Genomic DNA, 23588 nt, shown 5'->3' with positions numbered 1-23588 from the left:
GAAAGCCTGCAAACAGTTTGCTGAAGACAAGCAGACTAAGGACAGGGATTACTGAAACCATGTCCTGTGGTCTCTGATGAGATCAAGATAAACTTATTTGGTTCAGATGGTGTCAAGCATGTGTGGTGGCAACCAGGTGAGGAGTACAAAGACAAGTGTGTCTTGCCTACAGTCAAGCATGGTGGTGGGAGTGTCATGGTCTGGGGCTGCATGAGTGCTGCCGGCACTGGGGAGCTACAGTTCATTGAGGGAACCATGAATGCCAGCATGTACTGTGACATACTGAAGCAGAGCAGGGCAGTATTCCAACATGATAACGACCCCAAACACACCTCCAAGACGACCACTGCCTTGCTAAAGAAGCTGAGGGTAAAGGTGATGGACTGGCCAAGCATGTCTCCAGACCTAAACCCTATTGAGCATCTGTGGGGCATCCTCAAATGGAAGGTGGAGGAGCGCAAGGTCTCTAACATCCACCAGCTCCGTGATGTCATCATGGAGGAGTGGAAGAGGACTCCAGTGGCAACCTGTGAAGCTCTGGTGAACTCCATGCCCAAGAGGGTTAAGGCAGTGCTGGAAAATGATGGTAGCCACACAAAATATTGATACTTTGGGCCCAATTTGAACATTTTCACTTAGGGGTGTACTCACTTTTGTGGCCAGCGGTTTAGACATTAATAGCTGTGTGTTGAGTTATTTTGAGGGGACAGCAAATTCCCACTGTTATACAAGCTGTACACTCACTACTTTACATTGTAGCAAAGTGTCATTTCTTCAGTGTTGTCACATGAAAAGATATAATAAGATACTTACAAAAATGTGAGAGGTGTACTCACTTCTGTGAGATACTGCATATGTACAGTATATATATATATGTATATATATATACAGCACTTTTGATGTGTGTTTTTATTTAGGGGTTGATGATGGTGCAGATATTCCACGAGATATGGTAGTGGGAATATATGAGCGTATTCAGCTGAGGGAATTACGATCGAATGAAGACCATGTCACTTATGTCACCAAGGTGGAGCAAAGCATTGTGGGAATGAAATCGGTGAGTGAAACAGTTTGGGGTTTTCATACTGCATCCAAATATATTCATGACTCTTAATTTGTCACAATTAGAACAGTCAGACTTGTGCAATCATTTCTTCATCATAACTGAATATTAGTTATTTATGCATGTATATAAGTATGTAATACCCATACAGTATACCACACAGGGACCATATTAAAATATGAATATACTGTATCTTTATAACATCTGTGTTCTGTTATTTCACCTCTACCTTCTCTAAACGTTGCATGCGTGTAGTGACATAATATAATAATTAATTGGGCAGTTGGTGATTCATTGCGGCTCATGCCTGTAGCATTGCTGCCATTCCTCATTACTGCAACAGAAGAACAGCGGCACTGAATAACCTCACAGTTTTTCATTCATTATCTTACCTCAGATTTACCCCTCACTGTTACGTTTCCCAGCCACACTGCAAAATTAATCACTGTTTTTGTCTTTCTTTTGCCAGTAAAAGGCTCAATTTACTTGAGATGTAAAATATTTTTTTATATTTCAGAAGATTGTGTGGGTGCTGTACATTTTTCTTCTAAGACTTAAAATACAAATTTATAGACACTATTTTGGAAGGAAAATAAATTGAATTCAAGATATATTGTCTGAAATCAAAATTTCATGCACTTATATTCCTATTTATATTCCTAAAGCAGTTTACATCATCAGTAAAGCTCAGCATAATTCACTGGCATGGCATTGAGTGTGTATTCATGATTTTTTTTAATGTATTGGTAAATCATGTAAATGCAGCCTGCTCAATTTTGTTACAACCCATAACTCTCATTTGCTCTTTGAAATTTGATTCTTAGTCTGTGATATCGCTTTGTTATGTTCCGTATTTAAAACTGTCAAAGGAAAAATAACCAAAAGTACCAACACTATAAAATTGCAAGATATATGTATATATATATATATATATATATATATATATACACACACACATACACACACACACACACACACATACAGTATATATATACAGTATATATATATATATATATATGTATGTGTGTGTGTGTGTGTGTGATTTTAGACTTAAATGCTGTCATGTATTATGCAAGCCTTAACATTTTTTTTCTTTCTTTTTTTTCTGTCCTATTTCTTATCTGTTCACCAGTAGTCTATCACGCTATCCCTCTGCTCAGATTTATCTCTGTTTTGTTTTTTATCTAGCAGATTTATGAGAACACCTGCCGCTGTCATTAAAAAGCATTTTAATGGCTTTATTGTTTTGTTCTCATAATGTCTGGTAAAGGACAATGCTTTAATCTAGAAATGGGTGCAGTAATGCATTGAGAGAGAGAGTGTGTGTGTGTGTGTGTGTGTGTGTGTGTAGTTTGTGTGATCAGCTAGAATTTGTCCTTTAGAAACTGTTCATTAGAATGTAATTATCTTTGTCTTTCTCTTTGTTTTGAATCTAGTTATATAATTCAGGAACATGTAATTGTACTTTTATCGCATGTGTGTTTTAAAGATGTTTACATCTTTACTGGTTTTGCTTGCTAATGTTGCTTAGGGCTGCGTTTCCCAAAAGCATTGTAAACCTAAGTAGACTGTAAAGATCATTGGTGCCAATGCAACCTATATTTGTAAGCTTTGTTCCAAAAATGAAGTGAGCTGCCTACTTAGGCAGAGGAACTTTATACAGTTTTAGTACTTTATACAATACTAAAACTTTACTCTATGTGTGCTATGTATTTTTATGCTTATTACAGGGACAGTTCACCAAAAATTACATCTCTGTCATTAATTACTCACCCTTATGCTGTTCCAAACCGGTAAGACCCTCGTTCATCTTCGGAACACAAATTAAGATATTTTTGATGAAATCTGAGAGCTTTCTGACCCTGCATATAGACAGCAATGCAACTAGCATGTTCATACCCAGAAATGTTGTAATGACATCACTGAAATAGTCCATGTGACATCTGTGGTTCAACCGTAATTTTATGAAGCTACAACAATATTTTTTGTGCACAAAGGAAATGTGCATGTGTCGTGGTACTGTCATGAAATAAATTGTTGAATAAGTCGTTATTTTTGTTTTCTTGGCACACAAAAATATTCTTGTAGATTCATAAAATTACGGCTGAACCCCTGATGTCACATGGACTGTTTTAACGATGTCCTTACTACCTTTCTGGGTATGAACATGGTAGTTGCATTGCTGTCTATATTCAGGGTCAGAAAGCTCTCAGATTTCATCAAGAATATCTTCATTTGTGTCCCGAAGATGAACAAAGGTCTTACAGGTTTGGAACAACATGAGAGTGAGTAATTAATGACAGACTTTAATTGTTTTGGGGTGAACTAACTCTTTAAAGTGTCACATTGTTAGCTTAGCAACATGCTAACGTTGAAATCGATTGTGAATCAGGTCCTAATGCTTATCAAACTCGTCACTGAATGACAAATGTTTATTTGAAACCATTTTACTAGATATATTATTTTAATTTTGGCAAACAGATTCCTACAGTATATTAACAAATTCAGTGTAGAATGAAAGGCCTTCTGTTGCTAGTCAATCTCCCTCAAGGTTCTGATACTGAAAATGCTTTCTATTTGCTGCAGTGCAGTCTTTTTCTTGTGCTTAGCAACTTAGCGATCATAGAAGTCAAGGACTTTTAGTGAAATCATTTCACATTCACCTCCAGCATAACTCTACCTGACTTACAAAAATGTTTCATTCTCTCATAGCCAGTAGACATATTTATTCACCTTGGACTGAAAAGCAAACAACTTTGAAAGACAGGATTTAAAGGTTATCCACAAAAAAAGCTAAATAAACAGGAATTAAATAGGAATTTTTATTTCCTAGACATGAACAGATTATCAGAATAAATTTGATAGTATAACTTGACAAATTCTTTTTTTTTTTTTTTTTTTGAGAATGAGTGCATAGATTAAAATTCTTCTTTAAAGAATAAACCAGCTCTGAAATGAGAGATGTTGTTCTTAATATATTTTATGGGTGGAATACTACTATTTAATACACTATATGCATTGATAATGATTTAATTATGTGCATGGCTCTGCAAGAAATTGGAAATAATTAATTTGCCAGCAGCAGCTTTCATTACTACTTACAATCAACCCTTGAGAATAATTTGTAACATTTAACAAAATGTTAAGTATTTATCAAAATAAACAATTATTTCATTTATAATATGGGCTCTGCAATGACAGTAACAGTTTAGATCCAAATAAAATATGAGAAAATGTAAAAAATAAATAAATAAATAATAATAATAATAAAATTAAAAAAATAATAAATAAATTAAAAATAGAAAATGTTTTAACACATTTATTTTTCTTAAAAAACTTGCAGTGTCTTTGAATAGGAAACCTTTGCATTTTCACGAAACTGGTAAATAGTAAAAGTTTCCTTACACTTTCAATAAACTTTGCAGTCTCATGGTCCCACAAGTGCGATTTCTGGATCAAATTGTTTGGAATAAACTTCTTGCATGTCATAATTGTGTACTTCAGTAGGCTTTTTTTATTGTATTGTTGTAGCAAATTTGATTTGTGCCACAGTTCATGCAGAATTCAACCGACCCAAATAACGTGGAAATCTAGTTCTGTTTGTAATCGTACCCTTAGTTGATCAAGATGTTGCTGACACTCTCTGGTCTCTCTTTTCCCCTCACATCTCATTCATCACCTCTCTCTTCTTCTCCCAACCTCTGCCTGGTTGGGCTTTTCTGGTTTTGCTGCCATTGGGGTTTTTTCAGGTCACATCCCAAGTTTGCAGAAGGGCAAATGTGGAGCTTACCTGCTGATTCTGATATTGTCCCAGAATATGTTTTGCTTGGTAGGGTGTAAAAATACATCAAATGCAATGTAACCATTTTTGGCAGGAGGTCTTAGGTAACATTTATATAATATTTATGATTAACGTGGTCCACATTTACGCAGAATAACAACAGCTCTGTTCAAAAACCATATAGAAGGCATCACTGTACCAGTCCACATTATTCCGCAAGGTTCCAAAATTAAATGTTGCTTCCTTCTAAGATATCTAATTAAAAGATTATAATTTTACTCAATGTTTGTTTGTTATTTACTTTTATGCTAATTAGAGCAGCATAGTATGTTGTTAGCTAAGCATAATGCCAAACCAGATACCTATAAAAAGCTACCCATTAGCATTCTCATTCATTTAAATGTAAGTTGTGGTGCCACAGGACCTCCTGGAGGTATCTTTGTGGTTTATGACTTGTAGATAAAATAAGCACAGAGTTAATGTTTGTCACAAAAATTTGGTGTGACAAGCATTTTTATTTGAAGAAACAGCTGTTAATGCATCTTTTGAGACCGACATGAATGACATGAGACACTTTTCCATTGATTTCCATCAATTTTTGTTGATCCTGTTTCCGTTGATTAGCTTAGAAACATGCTAACGGCAAACTTCACTAGAATCAATTGGGAATCATCTCGCCCATGCTTTTCAAGTGATGTGTGTCAATAAATGTTCCAACTCAGTCACGTATAAGATTGACTTTCAGTTTTTTTCAGCCTTTAGACAGCAAGGCAACTCACTAGCTATTGGAACACAGCTAATATGTTTGCTAAAATACAATTAGCTAAACATAACATGAACTATGATTGCTCAAGAAACTTTATAAAGTTGTTGTGTGCTGTTTTTAAGCATGATAAATCAATATCAGGGTTATTTTAAATTAGTGGTTCTCAATCAGGGGGCTGGAAAACATGGGGGCACAGCAAGCTTCTAGGGGGACGACAGGATGACTTTAAAGTATTTAAATGATATGTTATCAAAACTATAAATATATTTTGGTCACACTTTATATTAGGTGGCCTTAACTACTATGTACTTACATAAAAAAACAAGTACAATGCACTTTTTGTGTTCATATTTTATTGCAAAACACATTTGCTGCTATTGAGGTGGGATACGGGGTAAGGTTAGGGACAGGTTTGGGTGGTTTGGGTAGGTTTAAGGGTGGGTTAAGGTGTAAGGGATGGGTCAACAGTGTAATTATAAATGTAATTACAGAAATTAATTACAGATGTAATTACATATAGGTATATTTAAAAATATAAGTACAATGTAAAAACATGTATGTACACAATAAGTGCATTGTACCAAATGATTAATTTAAATGTAAGTACATAGTAGTTAAGGCCACCTAATATAAAGTGGGACCTATATTTTTACTGTACTGAAATAATCTAATTTTAAAATGAAATACTAAAAATATGTATTCACTCATTCACTCACTCACTCACTCACTCAGTAACTGTTGTTTTTATTGAAGAACATAGTTGTGGAATGCAGAACAAATGATCACTAATCACAGAATGTACATGGTTAATTTAATGTATCCACGATCTTCTTTGAATATAATGTTGGACAAAAGGTTAAACCACTGTTTTAAATGTAACTTGAAATAACAAATGAAATGTCACTCAAGATGTATCTTTTAGAGAAGTAATTTTACGTGTCCATCCTCAGGTTCTGTCAGTGCCTCACAGGAGACTGGTGTGCTGCAGTCGGCTGTTTGAAGTGACTGACATCAACAAAGCCCAGAAGCAAGCTGCTCACCAGAGAGAGGTCTTCCTCTTCAACGACCTACTTGTGGTAACTACAAGTTACATTTCATTATGTAGATTTTATTTTTTATTTTTAGTTTTATTTTCTTAATTTTTCATTTTCTTGTTCTTTATTTATGCTATTGTTAATCAGAGCAAGGAAAAAGAGAAGATGACAAATTCAAGTATAAGAATGGAGCATAAAACATCTTTCCATCAAAACCCAAAAGGAAAAGTATCTGATTATTACGGTAGCCCAGTAGTGCACAACACAACAAAATCTCTACAACACAATGGAAACAAGCTGCAACACAATGAAATTAGCACAATGCAACAGAAACAAGCCACAACACAACAAAATTAGCACAACACAGCTGAAATAAGCCAAAGCACAGCGAAATCGCCACAATATAACGGAAACAAACTGCAACACAAAAAAATTAGCAAAACACAACGGAAACAAACCACAACAAAAACAAGTCGCAACACAAAGGAAAACAAGTCGCAACACAACGGAAACAAGTCGCAACACAACTAAATTAGCAGAACTCAACGGAAACATGTTGCAACACAACAAAATTAGCCCAACACAATGGAAACAAGCCACAAAACAATGAAAACAAGACACAGTGCAACAGAAACAAGTCACAACACAATGAAATTTGCACAACACAATGGAAACAAGCCGCGACACAAGGGAAACAAGTCGAAATTAGTACAACACAACAAATTAGTCCTATGCATTGTGTTGTGGAGATTTAATTTTGTTGTGCACTACTGGGCCACCATATATTATGTTCAGAATAGCATACTGACATACTATTACATATACTGTGTACAGTGGACATTTTCCATATCCAATAAGGGTCACACTTTATATTAGGTGGCCTTAACTACTATGTACTTACATAAAAAAATAAGTACAATGTACTTATTGTGGTCATATTGTATTGCAAAACACCTTTGCTGCTATTGAGGTGGGATATGGGTAAGGTTAAGGACAGGTTTGGTAGTATGGGTAGCTTTAAGGGTGGGTTAAGGTGTAAGGGATGGGTCAACAGTGTAATTATAAATTTAATTGCAGAAATTAATTACAGATGTAATTACATATAGGTATTTTTTAAAATATAAGTACAATGTAAAAACATGTACTGTATGTACACAATAAGTGCATTGTATCAAATTATTAATTTAAATGTAAGTACATAGTAGTTAAGGCCACCTAATATAAAGTGGGACGCCAGAAAGTAATGCACTCAAATTGATCTTCCATTTCCATGCACTTTTTGCACTATAGAGTTGTTCCCCATTGTGTGAATGCAAATCTAATGAAGTGCTCTCTCCCACAACTGCTCAAATAATTTGGTCAAAGCCACAAAGTACAGCCCTTGAAATTAATCAAAGATTAAATGTCTGTTATAATTAATGGAGGGCATTAGACTGACTGAAAGGCTATCACAGTAGTGTATTAAACTATTCTCATAATTGCAAGAGCTCAAGTTAATCTGGCCATATAAAAAGGGAAGTGAAAACCACAAAACATACTTTTCCCAATACAGACATAGGTGAAATTGGGTGAAATAAGGCTATTTAAAAATACGAATGACATTTGCGAAATGAAACACTCTCTTCACATTGTATATGAAATGGAAAACTGAGAAATATATAAAATCCATATATCCAGTCAATATCAGGCAATTACTCATTATTAAGTTTCTGTGGCAATATCGATTCTCATAACTGCTTTTCTAACTTTGCTCAGATATTTTTTTGGCATTAATTGTGTTGAGATATGAGTTGGCTCAGTGATTCTTCTTCTTCTTCACGAGGGTCTCCCGCTTCCCGTAGATTTGTGGCAGAATGAAATATAGGTTCAATATTGTGGTATTTTGAGTAAACCAGTAGGGAGTCTGGTAAGTAGACTCTCAACACTACACTAATCTGTGTGGCCTTCTATTTCTCACGTACACTCAAACACTTACAATCTAACACTGAAAGACAGATAGCAGGGTTGAAGTGTGTCATTCAAAATTGAATTGAGAATGTCAGCTGAGAATTCAATTCCTGGATTTAATTTAGTGTAGCAAAATAGATGAATAATTTCAATTTCAATGCAAGGAAGTAGAAATAAAGTATACTGAAAACTTGTGCTTACTATTTTTGCTCTTTTGCTCTAATGAGTGACAGTGAATCTAATTAGCATTTCTATTTCCTTCCTTCACAGATTTTGAAATTGTGTCCAAAGAAGAAGAGTTCAGCTGCATACACTTTTTGCAAGGCCATGGGGCTGCTGGGCATGCAGTTCCACCTGTTTGAAAGCGAATGTAAGATCATACTGTTTTTGTGGTAAATTTGAAAATCTGCCTACATTTTTGGAAATTTTGTACAAAAACATGTAACTCACCACAGTTTCTAGCTGAAATGAACACTAGTGGCAGTAAAGCACCATTGATTATTTATTGATAAAGATTTATTTTCATGCAGTTCTTTCTAAAATACTGTTTACCATAGTGCATGATTTATATATTTTGCATCACATAACCAGCTACATACAGTAAATGGCTTTTCACTTGACATTTCTGAACTGCTTCGATATGTACAGCAACCAATATAATAAAACTTTGCCACCAAGTGTGCAGCACAGGTCATGAAGTGCGTTTCCCAAAATTATGGCTAACTATGGTAGTTAGTTAACTAAGATCTGTTAACCCTTAAATGCATACCTCGGGTCTTTAGCGACCCGGGATGTCATTCACTATCCTCCCCATAATTCATATTTTTTAAAAGTTAGACATCAATCTCAATCTCCTCAATTAATTAATTACAAACAATATAACGAGGAAAAAGATTAATAAAAGAATGCATGTTTTTAATTAAGTAAAAAAAAATAAAAAATGTATAGGGTCGCTAATGACCAAGGTGTGTAATAGTGTATCCTGTGCTGCAATAAATAAATATATGTGGACTCAATAAGTGGAATTCACCTTTATTACTGAAGGTGGCACTGTTATACAATGATGACGTGATGTTTCACTCATTATTATTAGGCATAAAATAAAAGAATATCATCGGCAAAAACTGAACTGGCTTGAATGGCTTTACTGCAGCACTGTACACAATGAAATATGAGTGTCACTATTATTTGATGGTGGATGTGGTGAATAAGCTGCCACTGATAATAATATTGATTTTGAAGATGATGTTAAAGATCATTTTGAGAATATGGTTGAGATATCACGAATATGAGCCAGATGCTGAAGTGCACTCTGACAATGACTCAATTTGATGACCTCAGTAGTTGTTTTTGGGAAACAAAAAAATGTGAAATAAAAACATTTTGATCACCCCCTGGTGGCTGGCTGCAGTATAGGTTATTTATTTATTTACTTTGTTTGTTTGTTTATAAATAATTTTTTTTCCCTGAGATGATTTATGTAATTTTACATAGTTTTTATCATTTTGATGTATGTTCAAGTGTTCATGTTTCAAACAAGCTTGTGTTTAGTTAATCATCTGATGCTTAAAAAGCATGTAAGAGATATTCTGAAATTCTTTTTTATGCATTTTTATTTAATTTTTTTTTTAATTGAATTTTTACTTCGTGTTATGCTAGTAATGTATTATATTTAGTATATAATTATATTACAGTATGCAGTGTAATATGTAGTAACTATAATATATCATATGAATGAATGAAAAACATGAAAAATACAGGCATTTCACTGGAGGTCTCAGAATTTTGGACCATATCATACTGCCGTGCAAATGCAGTAACTCGTAGTCTCCTTGGATTTGGGTTTGACTAAAACTATGCACAAATTCAGAGAAATGGTCACTGTGATAAATTGTTTTCAGATCATTCAAAATCAAATTTACTGTATAAACTTTGAAGAAATTTTGTGCAGTACTGTGTTTTACCTTGGTAGGGTAGTGTAGGTAACCTGATCACTATGGAGTGAAGAAAAACGTCATACAAGATCCAGACAATTATGTGCCTTTCAAAAACCCACTTCACTGATTTCATTCCAACAAAAAGAATACCACATGATAAATGAAGATGACAGGCACCCTCTCATTTTCCAATTAAGGTGGCCACAAGCATTTCTCTTTTCCTCCCACTCTTTCGCTTTCACACCACATATACAAACATTCATGGCAGCTGGGCTGTAATTAAGCGAGATGAGAATGTTATGGCTCACGCTCGTATATCTCCCCACTTGATTCTGTAATGATTGACTGAACAGACCGGACGTGATAAGAGAGACACAAACGTGTAAATCAACAGAAAAACAAACATGTTTCCAGCCAGGACCACGCTAATAAAAGACACTAATTATTTGCTGAGTTGACAGTCACTCTAGTGATGGAGTTTGTAAGGTTTATAAATGTAAATACTGCAAGAAATGTTAAGATGTGCTATAAAGGTGTTATAAAGGTGTTATGAATGCATTATAAAGGTATTTCTTATGCTGTAACAATGTAAGAAGTTTCAAAGCCAGTCAGAACTTTAACAAAACATCACCCTAGCATATTTTATAAATGTCTGTTCTACTAAAATCACTTGGGCTATGTGGGCTACTGTTACGGGGCAAACAAGACGTGAGACGTGCGCATCCATGTGCGAGCTTTATTCACAAAGGCGTGGTTAGGAAACAAGCTAGGGTCAAACAATGGCAAACAGGTATATCACAGGCAGGGCAAAGAGTCATCAAAAATGGGCATGAGTTAGTCGACAGTGAACAATATCCAAAGGGGCTTGACAAGAGAGGGGTATCCGAAAATGTAAGCAATAGTCCAGGCAGGGGAAAACACAATCCGAAACAGGCAAGGCAAGGCAAGACTAGGAAAACTATAAACGGCTCTGTAAGGTAGCTAAAGCTAGGACAGCGATAAATGCATACAATACTCGGCAGTGAAAGAGAGGAAGTCCATGGCTTATGTAAGGTGTGTGATCAGTGCAATCTGCTGTGTGTGCAATCAGTGTAATCAGCTGTGTATGTGTCATCAGTGCAATGGATGATGGGAAATGCAGTCCAGTGTGATGTATGGTGTGAGTCAATGTGGTGAGCGAGTGACCTCTGGTGGTGAGTGAACGGAAGTTCATAGACCGGATTTGTGACAGCTACTGGTCAGTAATAGCCAAATAACAATTTAGTTGGTGTTTTAGGCTACTGTTTTAAGTAATACAGTCTTTCTAAAATCTTTCCAATTTCATGACAATTTAAAAGATTATGGAATTAATGATAATAAGTGATAACAATTTATTTTATGAAGAAACTTTACCACCTGGAATGCGCTGAATTGTTTCCAAGGGTGGACTTGACCAACCTGCAAACTCATATTGAAATACAGAATATAAATCAAGGTAATTCCCCCCCACCCCCCCCCCCCCCACCCCCCCATTGAATATTCTGTTTTACTTGGGGGGGAAATGTCACATTAAAGAGTAATATAGGTTAACTTTATATGTATAATTAAAGATGTTTATTTGGGATTATTATTATTATTATTATTATTAAGTTTTATAGAAAATATTACCAAAAAATTGAATAGTTATATTGATTCTCAGATGATTAAGGAATAGTTAATACTTTTAAAAACTTTACATTCTGCCACTATTCACTGACTCTCTCATTTAATTAAAAAAATTCCAAATGTATGTGAAACACAAAAGCAGATATTTTTTGAAGAATCATCACACATTTCATTAGTGACAGTTTCCAAAAGTGACCATGTCTGTCAAGCTTCAAAAAAAAAAAAAAAGATAAAAATACACACAAACAAGTAGCTCATTTAACTCATATATTATTACATCAGTATATCAAAAATGTGTCCTGTTAGGTTATAACATAGACATATTCCATTTTTCGACTATGACAGCATTGACGTGATGAATAATTGAATCTGGAAGTGAACATATTCTAGATGTGACCTTCAGAAGAAAATTGACAAGATTGACAGTGAATAACAACATAAACCTTATTTTTTGCTAATGTAATGTTTCTATTTTGTCTTTGTTTCAGACTATCCTCATGCCATCACTATTGTGTCTCCGTGTTCGGGCTCTGATAAGAAGCAGGTGTTGAATTTTTGTGCTCAGAGCGCAGAGGAGCTGCTCAAGTTCGTAGAGGACCTGAAGGAGTCCATCGCCGAGGTGTCAGAGATGGAACAGATACGTATTGAATGTGAGTAGGTTGTGTGTCAAAATACGAAGTGCATGTGTATAAGAGAATACAGATGTATTCATGTTTAATGTGTAGCTGATCCCACATAATTTGTGCAGCAGACATGAATGATACCACACAACATGCAGTCTGTCGTTACTTTTCTAAGCAAATGGTTTTCATCTGACTGACAAAACCCTTTTCTTTATGGCGAGACTTTTTTGAAGGAACGACCTGAGCCATATCTGTAGAGTATCATAGACTTGTGGGTGGTTCTTTTGAGTTGAGCTAGTAAGCAATCAAGTGAAAATATACTTTTTCACTTGACTTTTTTTTCTTGCTTCGTGATGTGAATCAGCAGTCATCTCTTGAATATTGGACAGTGTTTCCATGGTAACTCTGGGTAATGCTGCCCATTTGCTGGGTTAACAGAATTAATCCAGTTGTTGGCAGTGGTAGTAAAACAGATGCTGAGACACCTATGACTAATAAGATTTATTTTATTTTTTTTACTTTTACTGAAGAAAATGTGAGTGTTTTTTGCCCATGCAAGGTTTCTAGGCTGTTGCTGCAGAATTTACATTATTATTTATATATTTAGCAGATGGTTTATCACATATCTTGCAATTCCTTTAATAAAGTCCATGCATTCCCTGGGAATCAAACCCATAACCTTGGTCATACTAGTGCCATGATCTACTGTTTGAGCTGCAAGAAAGTTGCTAAGGTTGTGACATTAATGGGCAGAAAAGTTACAGTTCTCATCAATACAGCACTGCATCATTAAACTTAGTTGAAATGTTACTGAATGTATGAACTAAAAATTAGTCATTTAAACATATAATGCATTATAATTAATTTTACATACAGTTCCTTAACATTTACGCTCACTACCGATCAAAAGTTAAGGGTCAGTAACTATTTCTAAAGTAATAATAAAATCTAAATCTAAAAATTTAAAAATAAAATAAAATAAAAAAGGTGAATTCTTTAAGTATGCATTAAATTGATCTAAAGTGACAGTAAAAACTTTAGATTGTTAAAAAAATCAAATAAATGCTGTTTTTATTCATTAAAAATAGTTAAGAAAATGCATAAAGGTTTCCACAAAGAAAGAAAGAAAAACAGATTTTAAACTAATTTTAGCACTGATAATAATAAATACTATAGAGACAATATAAACAATATAATAACATACACAATATAATAATAATAATAATAATAAGCAGCAGTATCATTTAACACTGAAGACTGGAGTAATTGGCTGCTGATTAAAAAAAAAAAAAAAAATCACAACATTATTTTATTTTATTTTATTCTTTTTTTCTAGTGAGCATAAGAGCAAAAAGCAAAAAGTCCAAACTTCCAAAGTTAGTGTTTTTAAATAATTATTTAATTTCATACATATTTATGCATCATATTTCAGTGTAAATGCAATTATTAAGTTTGAAACATCAGCCTAAAAAGATCAAACAGAATGCACCACTTTTCAACCCTACAGTATTTCTGTGTACAAATGTGAAGGTTGCTTATTGGACCAGTTAATCGCTGTGTAATATCATTCTCATTTTGCTGTCTTAGCTGCTCTGCTGTTTATTTGCACTGCATTTTTTGTAAATACGGTGTGTGTGTGTGTGTGTGTGTGTGTGTGTATGTGTTTGCTTTCCCTGTGCGTTTGTCCTTTAGGACTGAGCTGTTTTGATGTTCTATAATAAATGAAATGTTTCGTTTGCACAGTGCTGTCAGGCTTTCAAATATCCTCTGAAGGAACTGAGAAGGAAAGACATGGAAGCAGGAACAGAGAAATGTCTTTTGGTTTCCATGAGGGAGAAAAACAAAAAGAGAGACAGAAAGAGAAAGGGCTGAGTGCCAGTGGACATCAAAGCATGTATTCTGCTGAGGCCGGTTGGTTTTCATTACATTCTGAGCTAGAGAGAGCAAGGGTCCATGAGAAGTCTTGTGCTGTATGTGTATCTGTGTCAGCAGTTTCACCGGGAAAAGAGAGATAAACACCTTTACTCTCTTTCAGGAATACAGCTGTTGGTGAACTGAGAGCTGTCATCTACACAGCTACACATCTTTTCTTTTCCACATAAAGGAACTTCTCTTTACAATCAAATGAATAAATGCCTCTGTGCATTGATACTTTTACTTGCATTTCATGTCTTTGTCTTTATTTTAGAATTGCAAATAAAGACAATCCTCATTTGCAGTTAATGTGTGTTGAACTGAGGCAGGTAATCTGCTGTCCTGTTATCCAAAGGGGCTCTGGAGGCCTTGCTGTGGATTAATACTCTCAAATTTACTCTTTCTAAATGACAGAAATGTAGAAAAATTTCCAGGAGAATATTTCAAGAATAAAAATATTAACAGTATTATATAACAGTACAATGACAGTACTTGTGTATCCATAGTTGACAATACTATTTGACATCACTAATGGTTGATGTAATAATAACAATAATAATAATAAATATGACTATTAGTTGACTATTGAGGGGCAGCCCTATTTTATTCCCATTTGTATGCACACCTTTTCAGTTTTCTGGAATAGAATAGGACACATTTTCCCTTCCTTTTATCCTCAAATTTACTAATGTAATAAATATGTTTAATTAGGTAGCATGCAGTGTTTTAGTATCCTGGTGATTGGTTGTCAGCTATTCTTTTTGCACTCACAGGTTTTTATCAAGGCTTAGTCCTTTCTTATGGCTTCATTAAGTCAGAAGGTATATTTCCCCTAAAAGAGTCCTAATGTAGAGCCAGAGCTTTCTTACAATTCCTTTGGAAGAGGGGAAAAGCTCTTTTGTAGCCTGATTAGAAATGACAGGCAATTATCATCAAGCCCTGAGTGTAAGTATGGTGATTTGGAGCTCTGCTGTTTAGAGACGGACGACTCAAGGTTTAGAGGATGTGAGCATGCTGTTGTGTGTGTGTGTGTGTGTGTGTGGCATAGACTTAAACCTCTCCTGGTCTCTTTTCACTGTCTTTTTAGGGGAGTTGGAGAAACAACAGGGAGCCAAAACTCACTCTATCAAGAACAACGGGACTCAGCTTGAGTTGAGGGGAAGACAAGGTTCTCCTTCAGGTACAATACAGTCAGAAACACATTTATCTGCTGTATTTCAAATTATTTGCATTCAGAATCTGTTTATGTATTACCAAGCAGGTTTTACCCCCAGCTATACAGTAAATATCAAAATATTATCAAAAGTTCAGTACCAAACAATACAGAGAATTTGAGTGAAGTGGCTTGTGCATTATTTCTCTTTCCTTCTTTGTTTCTTTCTATCTTTGTTTATTTCTTTCTGTCTTTCTTTCTTTCTTTCTTTCTTTCTCAGTCATGTTTTGGTGAATCTCACAGAAACATTTTCCTATATACCATTATATATCCAAAGTTATGGCATGTAACTCTAGATGGCGCAGTCCGATAGGTCAAACTCAATCTGACACAATGACATCATAACATGGCGCAGCTGATTGGTTCTTTTCATATCAGCAGCCAATAAGTTCGCTGTTCAACATTCAAATACTAATTTGCTAATGCTAATGCTTTCTGTAGCAGTTGCAGTGTGCTTCAGAAACCCTCCACCTTCCCCAGCTCCACCTGTATAGATAAGCTACGGTAGCAGAATGTTGTGAATGTATTAGCAGTAGCAAGTCTCTGTACTTGCTCTGCTGCAACAGCAGCGTAGCAGATCTATTTCGCCAAGACCAAAGACATTAACATTGTCATGTACATTACCATGCCAATCCCTCTGAGAGTTGTCATGACATAAGTTTGTTTGTTTTTTCCCACAAAATGTGAACTTTGTGTGTATGTGATTTTATAAACTTAGTTTCAAGCATATTTACTCAAATGATCATCCATGGTATATTCACCTATTCTTTAATCTTTAGTCTGATTTGTACTCTATTCTTTGCTTAGGAAAACAGGAAATGAACACATCACAGAGCGGACACAATGCAGTAGAGGTAAGAGCTCAGTGTTCTCGCAGGTAAGTCCCTACAGACCCCTAGCATCCGTCAGTAGCTTACAGCTTATATGACACATAAAGCTAGTGAACAGGAATTAACAAGCTACAACAGCCATATGTTCCTGCTGGAGTGAAAACGCAGTGTCCTCAACCAGATGACCTTCCACTTCCCCCAAAGTTATTCTAAACGTTATCGCCGCCAAACCCAAAGTCGACAGCAGCCCCCTGGAGGTAAAACTCATCTGTGCACTGTTGCCCCCTCCTGTTAAATTAACTTTGCAGTGTGGAGGAGAATTTTAAGAGAATTATCGAAATGAACATTTTAAACATGTTTTTACCTCGTTGATGATCAGAAAAAAAAAAAAAAAAGTTCCGCAGACAGCGGATAGAAGAGAGCAGAAATTCTGTGTAAGCTTTCCATATTTGTGGAGCATTTCAATAAAGTCAAAATGTAAACAGTATGCAAACAGCTCACTAATCTCTCAAAGATGACTTTTTGTTTGAGTTAATACATGCATAAAATGAGTTGTTACTGTTTAAAAGTAAAACTATTAAAAATCATTTTCATCATTTGAAATAAACCTGAAATAAAACAAAATATAAATATTACATGGCAATCTTGAAATACAGTTCCTAGAATTGTTCATTAATGTACATATGCATGCTGTGCTCACCATATTACCACCATATCAAGTTTAAAAGTAACTTTGAAAAGTTATTAAACTTTTGATGAATGAACTGAATGAATAATCCAAAACACTACAGTGTCAATATTAAAATCATACTAAAATGTTGCATTCATTTATTTTATTTTTTATAAATTAATGTCAACTTAATGGTTGACATTAATGAAAACTTAATGGTTTGAAACATGACATCAGGAATTTGTTTAAGAACATAACTAACTAAATAAAATAAAATAAAATAAAATAAGAAATGCAGATTTTTTTTTTTTTCCTTTGGAATAATGTGCACTGATGAATCATTCACAATAACCCTTGTAAAAAAGAAGTGCACTTTAGCATACTTTTAAAAAGAATAATTATTATGTAAATAATATACTTTAAAATAATATTCCAGTCTGAACTGAATGTACTGTATTCAAATTCTTAATCGTATGAGAACTGCAATTAAATAAAAATAATTACAGTCTAAATTTAGATTATTTGGAATTCAGTTTAGAATGTTTAGAAGGGCTTAAGCATGCCATTATTTGGAATTTTATAATTACTTAGAAATATGGTTCAAGTGTACTGCCACATCTACTGACAAGCCAATCAAAATATACGTTATTGTCATTTAAACTTGTCTGCCTGTATTTCAAATTATTTGTAATTACACATTTGTAAAGCAATTTAGTTATTTTAAAATATATTAACTTTAAATATATCAAATAACACTATAGTTACAATTATATTATTTTATATTATTTTTATTATATTATATATAAAAAATACCACTTCAATACAGTTAAGTGCATTTCCTTTTCAAAAGGGAAGACAAGAAACATTAAGTAAATAGATTCGGTAACACTTTAGAATAGGGAACACTTATTCACTATTAACTATGACTTTTCCTCAATAAATTCCTAATTTGCTGTTTATTAATAGTTAGTAAGGTAGTTGTTAAGTTTAGGTATTGGGTAGGATTATGGATGTAGAATAAGGTCATGTAGAATAAGGCATTAATATGTGCTTAATTACTACTAATAAATGGCTAGTATTCTAGTGATATGCATGCTAATAAGCAACTAGTTAAGAGACCCTAAAAAAAGTGTTACCATAGATTGTTTAATTGCAAACCCAGACTCAGTGCATACCAGGTAGAAAGCGTTCAGCATTTCCACTGTGGCAACCAAAAGAACAAGCCCCAGTGATCTCTAACATTAAACTGATGCAGCATCATCACATCTCTGCAGGGGGATAAAATACAGACCCTACATAAATACATTACCCAGAGGGCCGTGCGATTAGCATCATGAGGTAACACCATGTCTTGTGCATGGGAGGGAATTCAAGGACACAACAGCAAAGAGGCACTGTGTCGGTGCACTTTATTTAAACAGATGCACGTGCTTCTGTGTGAGACATGGCAGCTTTCATTTCATATGCCCACAAGTCTTAGAACCTAAATAGAGCTCATGGAGTGTAAAATGGAAGTTGTGGGAATAAAGCAACCTTACACATATATTTCAGCATTGAGGGTTCAAAACTGATACTCAGAAAGTAGCAAATTGGCATAGACCAGTAAATGAAATGGAGCACAAGTGACCTTTTTTTAGAAATCAGTAAGATTAAAAAAAGGCAAATCAAAGAGATTAAAATAGCAGCAAGTAAATGAAAGGATGTTGTTTGACAGCTTTTATCTTAAGCCTTCTACTAATTGCACAATTTTAGCAATCCTATAAGGTCATTGAAAATCACACTGTGCACTGCGCAAGTTACTATTAAAGAATAGAACTGACGAAGCAAAGTTGGCAATTGTACTTTTTATGTTTGCTGAAAAAAAGATGAAGCTGTGAAAGAGGAAGTTAAAAGAGTTTTAGGTAAGCAGTTTTAAGTTTTAGCGCCATGTCGCGTTGATTTCATGTGCATTTTTATTGGCTGGTCAGTAAACGTGGTTCAAAGCAGCAAACACACTGTGCGATGATCATGCTGAATTTCTGACACTGTCAGAATTGATCGTAGGCTATCTTTGGTCACAAGACCGTGACAATGGCTGTCTCTGAACCTCTCTTGCTGTATGACACAGGAACACCGGTTGGGAGCCATGATCACAGAAATCACCACGATTGTTGCACGATGTCAATCTTTCGTCTGGGACAGCCGAAAATCGTGCAGTGTGTAGAAGGCATTAGTAAAAACACTAAACAGCATTGTTATTGATAACTACAACTATTATTAATAATTTTTGTTCATTGAAATGAAGCTGAAATAAAGTAAAATGTGAATATTAAATAGCAAACTTGAAAAAATTGAAAAAACTAAAATCTAGTTTAAGTTTAAATACTAAAATTACTAAAAGTAAAATGAAAAGCTAAATATAAATATAAAAGTAATAATAATAATAATAATAATGGCAAAAAGCACATTACTTAACATTATTGTATAACTTAAACTAAAATTAAAATCAAACCAAAAATAGAAAAATAAAACCTGATTCATAATTTGAATACATACTATAGTACCTAAAATATGAGACTAAAATAACACTGATACCAAAATGTCAACATCTATCTATCTATCTATCTATCTATCTATCTATCTATCTGGACAAAAAAAAAAAATCCTAAAGACTTTATTTTGTTTAGGAAAATGTACACTACATACAACAACAACAACTATTATTATTATTACAGTTTAGAGTAGAAGGCTTTAATATGAACTTTGAAAGCACTAACATGCATGCTAATGGGCAACTAGTTAATAGTGAGAATTGGTTCTTTAAATAAAGTATTACAAAGAAAAAAGAAAAGAAAGAAAGAAACGTATTTGTTCTAAATCCTCCAGCCCTGTCTGCATGTTTTGTTTAGCAGGCAAATTTCAGTTCTGCTAGCATTAGATGTAGCACATTAGTGGGCTGCTCTTAGCCTGAACATGATCAGAGTGGCAGCGACTTCCTGTCTGGCACTGAAAACCCTCACCTTAATCATGCCACATGTAAATGTCAGCACCCTGCGAACCTCTGAAGGGCACGGGCTGTCAGAACACATTGCAGGCAGCAGAGGGGTCAGAGGAAACGCCAGCCATATCCTGAAGGAGTAAGAGGGAAAGAGAGAGAGAGAATCAAGGTGTCCAACTACTATAGACTAGTTGAGCCACCTGCCAGTTTAAACACGGCAGCATTGCCGTAATACATTTTAAAACGTGTTTTAGCTGTTATGGATGGCAGTGATTGGCACATGTTAGCTGGAGAAGGGATGTAAGGCTGAGATGGACATGACCTGAAAAGTGTGCTAAGATGGACACAAACATTGAGAAGAGAGAGAAAAGATAGCAGCTGAAGTGTGTCGGAGGGTTGCTGAGCTTCAGCATACTCACTTTTATATAGAATGCATTAATATTTCATAATTTAACAGCAGTTTGCAGTATGACATTTTTCAGCTCGTTGCACTTTAAGAATTTAAAAAAGCTTTATCTATATTGTAATATTCATATATTCTTTACATATATTCATATAAGCCAGATTTGGAATATGCCCAGATGTTTGTGCAATGACAATTGCATTATAACTGACTAAAAAAAAAAAAAAACACTTTATCTTGTAGCATTATATAATCATACCCTCAAGTAAAGTCATGAAACCTTTATGCATATTTTTCAGATTCTTATTTAAATGTACATAAAATATTTATTTAATGCTAATGTGTTAGGTTTTTTCCAGGGCTTTATGGATTCATCAGACTAATTTTAAATGTTAAAAGCTTCAACCTACAATTAGCAAATTGTAACATTTGATAACCAGGATGGTCACACTTTATTTTAAGGTCCAATTCTCGCAACTATCAAATCATAAACTATGACTTTTGCCTCAATAAACTTATAATTTGCTGCTTATTAATAGTTAGTAAGGTAGTTTAGGTTTAGGTATTGGGTAGGGTTAGGGATGTAGAATATGGTCATGCAGAATATGTGCTTTATAAGTTCTTATAAACAGCCAATATGTTAATAATAGGCATGCTATAGTTAATAGTAATAATTGGTCCCTATACTAAAGTGTTATCTGGAAATGTTTTATTAATGTTTAATTAATTCAGTAAGTTGAGCAGTATGTGAATAAAGTTATTAGTTTTGAAAACCAAATGAAAAAAAAAAAAAAAAAACATAACTGAGGAAAACACAAACTATTCTAATGTACATTTGAAAATGTACATATCAAGCTATCAACTTTTGGCAGCTTTAACATATGAAAACTAAAATAAAAAAAAAAAAGAGCCTCATCAATGGAGTTGGTTCTGAAAGTAGGCCTATCATTTCCTTTCATTTTTCCCAAATTGATTTTTAAAGTTCTTCATTAAAGCGTTGTTAGTCATGAACCAAGCAAACCAGCTATGAGGTAAATCACAACATTACAAACTTTTATTTGAAGCAAAAAAAAAAAAAAAGTATTTGAAAAGTGGACAAAAGGATAAAGGTACAAGACTGTGTTACTTACTAGCTTTAGGGCATGATTTATTTAACAGGGCAAATTAGCGTGAGAGAGCAATCCCATAAAGGAGCCTATGGGAGTGGATAGTTCTGTGGTTGATCTACTGACAATGTGCAAATTAAAGAATACAGACGCAGCCAGATCATTTCCATAATGACCAACACAATCTACCATAATCAGTGCAAATTAGCATAGGGTCGAAAACAAGAAGAGATGATAATCAAGTGCGGGTAATTTATTGACAAAATGGCTTAAGGCTTGTTTTTTTTTGGCATTAAACTGTGGCACAATACCAGTAAATTGACAGCCATAAACCTTAGTAAATTACCTTGCATGATTTATTTAAACCATAAGTTTTGCATCTGAAAGGGAAACTCCTAGAAATGCATATGCAGTAAGGTCTCCATGCCATAGGATTAACAACGTCAAAAAAGTAGGTAACATAAATTATTGTTTAAAAAATCAGTTTCCCTATGGAGAATATGAATGATGTTTTTACTTCCAGAACCAGTTCGACCACGGCAATTCGTACATATTTTATGAGGTGGCTAATTTGTAAGAATTCGTATGACCTCACTCATACAAATTAATGCGATTTTTGATAAACCGTACGTATTTAGTAAATAGTTGCACAATTCGTATGAATTTGTACGAATGACCTACACTTAACCCCTCCGCTAAACCCATGCGTTATTGGGGTGTAGACAAATCGTACAAAATCGTACAAAATCGTACGAGTATGGTCGTACGAATTCATATGAATTAGCCACCTCATAAAATACGTACGAATTGAGATAGCGTTGCCAGAACCCGACCGTTGCACTTCATCGCTGTATTAGAATCTTATGCTGTCACCAACCAATTTTTCAACCCAACTAAAATCCCTCCACACACTCCGTTCTCAGACAAAGTGATGCACCGTCAGTCAATTCGTGCCCTATCTCCAACAGTCAAGAAGATTGATTCAGAGGAAAGTGCCCTCACTTTAGCCATCAAGCCAACCCTCAAGTGCCAGCATCTATCCTGAGACAGAGCTAGATTAACTCACTTTGAACTATGAACTATGTTCATCACTCCTCATAGACATCAATCCCAGAGGCAGTGGAAGTATCCCACAGACAATTGTGGATACGTGCCATTATTAGAGCCCAGGAAACGATTAGGAAGAGAGGGAGTTGTTTGCAAGTCCAGGCAAACTCTTGTTTAAAGCGTCAGTTCACCCAAAAATGAAAATTCTGTCATTAATTACTCACCCTCATGTCGTTCAAAACCCGTAAGACCTTTGTTCGTCTTCGGAACACAAATTAAGATATTTTTGATGAAATCAGAGAGCTTTCTAACCCTGCATAGACAGCAGCACAACTGAAATGTTCCCAGACCCAGAAACGTAGTAAGGACATCGGTAAAAAGTCCATGTGACATCAGTGGCTGAACTTTAATTTTGCGAAGCTACAGGAATATGTTTGTGTGCAAAGAAAACAAAAATTACATAATTTATTCAACAATTCGAATAAATGCACACGCTTTCTCCTGAACGTAAACAACACTGATTACGTGTTGATTATGCGTCGTGATACTCTCCAAAATGGTGGAAGACAGTAACTCGAGGAGAAGAATTGTTGAATAAATTTTGTTATTTTTGTTTTCTTTGCACACAAAAAG

The 23588-nt window shown here is 34.6% G+C and overlaps 1 protein-coding gene across 4 annotated transcripts in view; it reads left to right on the top strand.

The window, feature by feature from the left end:
• iqsec3a (IQ motif and Sec7 domain ArfGEF 3a) overlaps positions 1-23588 on the top strand; it is a 141896-nt gene that overhangs the window by 112438 nt on the left and 5870 nt on the right. For all 4 annotated transcript variants that reach the window (XM_058772115.1, XM_058772118.1, XM_058772117.1 and 1 more), the window contains 6 exons: positions 918-1057; positions 6561-6686; positions 8862-8961; positions 12661-12822; positions 15797-15889; positions 16730-16776. In XM_058772115.1, the coding sequence (XP_058628098.1) occupies positions 918-1057; positions 6561-6686; positions 8862-8961; positions 12661-12822; positions 15797-15889; positions 16730-16776 (668 nt within the window). The remainder of the gene's footprint in view (positions 1-917; positions 1058-6560; positions 6687-8861; positions 8962-12660; positions 12823-15796; positions 15890-16729; positions 16777-23588) is intronic.

Source organism: Onychostoma macrolepis, chromosome 04, assembly GCF_012432095.1.
Source record: "Onychostoma macrolepis isolate SWU-2019 chromosome 04, ASM1243209v1, whole genome shotgun sequence".
In the NCBI taxonomy this organism is placed as follows: domain Eukaryota; kingdom Metazoa; phylum Chordata; class Actinopteri; order Cypriniformes; family Cyprinidae; genus Onychostoma; species Onychostoma macrolepis.
This window is presented reverse-complemented; position numbering and strand designations above follow the sequence as displayed.